Source organism: Lactuca virosa, chromosome 3 (genome assembly GCF_052849685.1).
Source record: "Lactuca virosa cultivar CGN04683 chromosome 3, Lactuca_virosa_CGN04683_v6, whole genome shotgun sequence".
Lineage (NCBI taxonomy): Eukaryota > Viridiplantae > Streptophyta > Magnoliopsida > Asterales > Asteraceae > Lactuca > Lactuca virosa.
The window spans coordinates 126,954,259-126,960,413 of NC_136428.1; the positions used below are offsets into that span (position 1 = coordinate 126,954,259).

Sequence of the window (6,155 nt, forward strand, 5' to 3'; positions counted from 1 at the left end):
GTACACCATTTAAAGCCTTGTATGGCAGGGATTCGCCTAAAGTTATCAAATATGAAATGGGACAAACCGTTGTAGCTTCCTTTGAAAACCAATTATTGGAGCGAGATGCAGTTCTAGATGATCTCAAATTTAACTTAATGCGTGCTCAACAACGCATGAAAACTATGGAGGACAAATAAAAGAAAGGAGGTGGAGTACAAGGTAGGAGATAAGGTGTATCTCAAATTACAGCTTTACCGACAAAAATCAGTGATGAACCGTGCTTGTGAGAAGTTAGCTCCACGTTTTTATGGCCCATTTACTGTTAGTCAAAGGATTGGAGCAGTCGCCTATCAACTGGATCTTCCCGTGGGAACTCAAATACAACCTGTTTTTCATGTGTCACAGCTGAAGCTTGCTGTAGGGGATCACTCTGTACTTCAAAAGTTACCTGTTACGATTGAGGAAACTATAGACTTGCAGGTGGAACCAGAAGAGTTGTTAGTAGTGCGAATCAGGGAACTACCAGATGGCAATCAACAGGAAGTGTTAATCAAATGGCAGAAATTACCACCCACTGAAGCAACTTGGGAGGACCTGACTACAATAAATCATCAATTTCCATCATTCCACCTTGAGGACAAGGGCTGTTTGGGGAGGGAGTATTGCTAAACCACGAATCATGTTTACTTACTCAAGGAAGGACAAGAAAGGAAATAAACAATTACTCACTTATTCAAGAAAGGGCAAGAAAGGAAAGTAAATGTGAATAAGCAATTCGTGAGAAGCAGGGGCAATTAAGTAATTTACTTTTTCAGTTATGTTCTTTATATAGTCAGTGAGGGGATCATTGAGTTAAGTTGTAGTTTATTTTCTTTGGGAGACCCCTGGCATCTCGAACAGCCAGAATTTCTATCTTTTATGCAATCTTTTGATTACAGTTTTATGAAGTTAGTTTGTTGAATCCCAAAATTCACTATAATCTAACTTGTTATTTTGTGTGATTAATTATAACAAGTGAGATCTTAGCAAAACCACAACCAAATTATTAGAATCCTTCATCGATTACACAAATTGTTTTTAATCCATCAGAAATCACTACCAAATCGCAGAAAATATTTTAATTTAAAACAGATTGGTGATTTTGTGTTGGTGTAAATCCATTTCCATAGTGGAAGGAGAGTGATTGAAGTGTTGATCATCGTTGAGGTGGATATCAAATAAAACATATGTATTGGTTTCTTTTCTCGCCTTCTTTCTCATCATTGAAGTGGATATCGATTAAAACGTATTTAGGTTCACTAGCACATGCTTGTTAAAAAAAATGTGATTATAGTGCTAACAAGTGTTTGATGAAATGCGTGAATGAATTTTTTGAATTTAATGCTTCATTCTTGTTTGGCTAATTTTTCATATTAAGATACAACCTCTTTGTATAAGGTACTAAGTCAGTAACCTCTTAGCCTCTTATGATAAGATTTGCTCAGGATGGTTCCAAAATACTAATTTCATTGAAATAATTAAGTAGCACTCCAACATTGTCCGAGTTGTCTGCCATTTTAGTGAGCATACAGAAAACGCTTATGTAGAACATTGCTTTAGAACCAACATAAACTATTTAAGATCCTTCAACATATAACTGTTAGGGGTTTTTTTTATTTATTTAGTGTTGAGATTAATTGCAACGGATACCAGCAGAATATATAAATATTTTTGTATGTATGATGTAAGACTATTGGTTTCTGGATTTGAGTCTATGTCTATTTTCACATGCATTGGAGAACAAATATTTTTGCATCAGGTCAAGTGTATGATGGATGACCTGCATCTTGTAATTTGACTCTATTGCTATTTGTAACTTGAGATTGTGTTTCTGTATATATTGTTTAAAAACTTTATTGAAATTTGTATTTGAGTAGAAAAGTTATCATTTGTATTTGATATATTTTCCTATTTTTTATTTATGTGTAAACCAAAAGTAAAATAACAAAGGCGCCTAAAAAATTTTGATGCAATTATTCATATACTCTTTGCTCAAAAACGATCACATACACAATTATAGTTATACTACATGGTGCTATAAAACATATGAAAAGTTTTTTAACCATTAGGCAATCAAACTAATACATATAATCTAGATGCATCATAGGAAACTCAAGAAAATTACACATTGGAAGTACACAGTATCAGGCAACCAGAGATGTCAATTCAAAGCAGATCCTTCATGAAGAGATTTGAAACTTGGTGCATTGTTGGCCTTTCTTTTGGATTTGAGTTCAAACATGCTCTTGCGATATTGAGTACTAAATTTACTTGTTTCTCAACTTGTGGTGACGGAAGTGGAATCCGACTATCTCCTACATTTGCTAACACAGATAATCAACAACAGACTGTTGGGGTTGGAAAACTCTTCTATTAGACACTAAAATAGAATTACAATAGGAGGAGCAACTCTCACACTCAACTATTACAAAAGACCAACCCTCTCAGTAACACTTTCACTCTAAGTTTTATACCATTTGTGTCTCTGTATTTGGGATGCATACAACTGAATAATGAAGTCTCTATTTATAGTCTTGGCAGCCACCATTGTAGTTGCGTCTATTAATTGTGTTCATCATAGGGTGGGAAGAAAAACTTGTCCCGTAGGTTTCATTTTGTCAACAATGATGGCTACTGTAGCTTTGGAGGCTTTGGAGGCTGGAACACAACAAATCTCCCCCTCCAGTCTCCGTCCAACAATCCTCATCCCAACCATGTCAGCACATAGTCTGTGTTTCTCTTGTGTCACCACCTTTGTCAACATGTCTGCCTTATACTTCATAGTATTTCCCTTTCCGTCTTTCTTCAGTTTGAAAACCCACTTGTTTTTCAAGGCTTTCTTTCCTTTGGGGAGTTTCACCAACTCATATGTTTGATTCTTCTGCAAAGAATTCATTTCTTCTTCCATGTCCTTCTGCCAATTTGCTTTGTCAATATGAGATTGAGCTTCTTGAAAGCTCTCTGGCTCCCCCTTACTAGTAAGAAGGATGTAGTTTGAAGTCGGATATCTTGTTGATGGAGCACGTACTCGTTCGGATCGTCTAACTTGAGTTCCTTCGTTTGCAACTTCTGGCAGTGGATCTGAATTATCCAGGGGTGGAAGCTCCCCCTGCTCAACACTTTCTTGATCTGCATCATCGACTTCTTCATCCACTTCTTCAGCGGAAACATCTTCTTTATTTTCAGATATTATGTCTGAAACTTTGGAGCGTTGTTGCTTGTTAACCGGTGCCTTGAAATCATAATACTGGTTTTCATAGAAAACCACATCTCTACTTCGAATAACCTTCTTTAGTTCTGGGTCCCATAGCCTGTACCCGAACTCTTCATCTCCATATCCAATAAAGATGCATGGAGTGGATTTGAGGTCCAACTTCTTCCGCAGTTCACTTGATACATGTGCAAACGCCTTGCACCCAAATACTCTCAAGTGAGAATATGATATGTCTTTACCCGTCCATATCTTCTCCGGAACTTCAAAATTCAATGGAGCGGAAGGTGACCTATTTATTAGATAGCAAGATGTCAATACAGCTTCACCCCAGAATGGCTTTGGGAGTTTAGTCATGCTGAGCATGCATCCAACTTTCTCAACAATGGTGTGATTCATCCGTTCTGCTACACCATTGTGTTGTGGGGTTCGTGGGACAGTCTTTTCATGTCTGATACCATGTTCCGTGCAGTATTTAGAGAACTCACGGGAATAGTATTCGCCTCCATTATCTGATCGGAGACATTTTAGCTTCTTGCCTGTTTGTCTTTCCACCATTGCATGAAAAGCTTTGAAGCGGTCCAATACTTGGTCCTTCGTTCTCAAACAGTATGCCCATACCTTTCGTGATGCATCGTCAATGAATGTCACAAAATACCGGCTTCCACCAAGAGATTCTACTTCAATGGGTCCACATACGTCGGAGTGGACAAGGCTCAGCAACTCAGAGCGGTTCTTTCTTGTGGAGCTAAAGGAAACTCTGTGTTGTTTCCCGAATAGGCAGTATTTACAAGGATCCAAGGCAACATCTTTTGCCATTGAAATGGACTCCTTCTTTGCAAGAGTCGTCAATCCCTTCTCGCTCATGTGGCCTAGTCTTCTATGCCACAAGTTTGGTGATGTCTCTTCTTTAACAACATTGAGACTTGGTTGAAGCAACTTTGCATGACTTTTATAAAGAGTACCATCAAGTTTTCCCCTTGCAACAACCATAACACCTTTCAACAACTTCCAGGTGCCATTTTTGAATTGATTATCATATCCTTGGTGTCACACCCCGATCCTTGTCGGAATCAATCAAGGCGTGATATATTGTTGAAGAAAAGATGCAGAGAGCTAAACATAAACAGATGGCCTCATAGAAAACTTAAGAGCCTTCAATCCCTCATTCAAAATGCCAAGGTAAACTACGATAATAACCTTCTATACATTACTCATGCATGTATGCATGCACTTGGTAACCAAAGTAGTTTTGGTATTTTCTAAAATTCCAATTCCTAGTTTTTTTAGGTAGATGCAATATATTTTTCGTGTGAGTTCACAAATTTTACAATGAGTTAAGTTTATGTAAATATAAATCAGAAATCGTAGTAAAACAATTGAGATGATGTGACAACCATCAAATTTCGGTCAAGTCAAAGTCAAACAAAGTCAACTAGTCAAACCGGTCAACTCCATTAACCCTTGTATGATAGGGTTTACGTTATGTAATCACTGTACTATTCGCTATTTTAATGAGAAAACATCATTTGGAAAGTTCATGTGTTTGATTTTCCTTAGCCTTAACAGTGCTAAACAATGAACCAAAGCGATAAAACACTATTGCACAATCATCGGGATTGTGTAGGACACTAAATCATGGCTTAACGGGGTCTATGGACCTTGCGTTGAAAAGCCGGACACTCAAAAAGATCACAAATGAAACCTCTCGCAATCTCATTCAAACCCTACTCAAGATTACTTGACGCTAATAGGATCGAAACTCACACACTACGATATAAATTGACGTTAATAGCAATATAGTATAGTACAACGTTATAACTATAATCAAATTAAATTATGATACCATATTAAAATCAAATCAAAGTATAATGCTCTAATTAAATTTAAAAGAATCAAACTTGAATGCTATAATTAAACTTCAAATCAAAGTAGATTGTTATAATCAAATAATAACTCATCTTTTATAAAACTCCATTTTTATAAACTTTACATTAAATTTTATAAAACTCTATTTTTATAAACTTTACATTAAATTTTATAAAACTCTTATATTAATTATGTAAAAGATGCTTGTGTTAGTGGGAAATTATGAAGACCACCAAAAGCAAAAAGATTATTCCCATGGTCTCCCACTCACACCTCCCATCCACTTTCCTTTCCTTTTTCTCCCAACACATTATTCTCTTCACCACTTAAACCTTCTCTATTCTTTCTCTCACTCTCAATCTCGAAATTTCCTCCAAGAATACTCATATTCCATCCAAGAACAATCTATTATACTCAAATCTTCATCCCTCTTGAAGCATTCATCAAGGTATGTTGTTAAAAGTTTCATATTCATACAAGAAACAAATTAAATCCACCAAAATATCTAAAACTCATTTTATGCATAAACCTGATTTTTCTCAGAATCCCATCAATAAAATAAGAAGTTCTGGAAATTTTCAAAAAATAATGTATTTTTATTGAATTACTATAATTATTGCAATAAAGTAGGGCAATAATTCACATAAAATACTTTTTGCATTCAATAAATTCTGAGAAAATTCTGGGATGACTTGTATACTAATTAAACATGATATATAAAGTTTCATGCATTTATATTACTGTTTACTATTATTTATGATTTTATTGATTAATTAATAATGAAATATATAAAAAACTACTTCCCATAGTCACAAATATCTGAAACTTATACACTGAGCTCTACATCATGTTATAAAACTATGGTTAATTTTACAGATTTTTTTATAATCATTTACTATTTTTCCCGAATTTTGTGTTGTTTAATCATTAAAATATGAAATAAATACTAAAACAGCTCAGAAAAATATACAAATTTTACAGTAATTCATATTGTATGCAATAATGATTTCCTAATAATTTCATAATTTTTCAATACTGTTTACTATTTAAAACT

The 6,155-nt window shown here is 35.0% G+C and overlaps 1 protein-coding gene across 1 annotated transcript; it reads left to right on the top strand.

Moving 5' to 3' along the window:
• Nucleotides 1–252: 252 nt before the first annotated feature.
• On the top strand, nt 253–651 carry LOC145164029 (uncharacterized). Its single transcript, XM_079082757.1, has one exon. The coding sequence runs from the start codon at nt 253–255 to the stop codon at nt 649–651; it is 399 nt and encodes a 132-aa protein (XP_078938883.1).
• Nucleotides 652–6,155: the final 5,504 nt, after the last annotated feature.

What these genes read in the sequence shown, in the direction of transcription:
- LOC145164029 (XM_079082757.1), top strand. Translation starts at nt 253, where the DNA reads ATGAACCGTGCTTGTGAGAAGTTAGCTCCACGTTTTTATGGCCCATTT.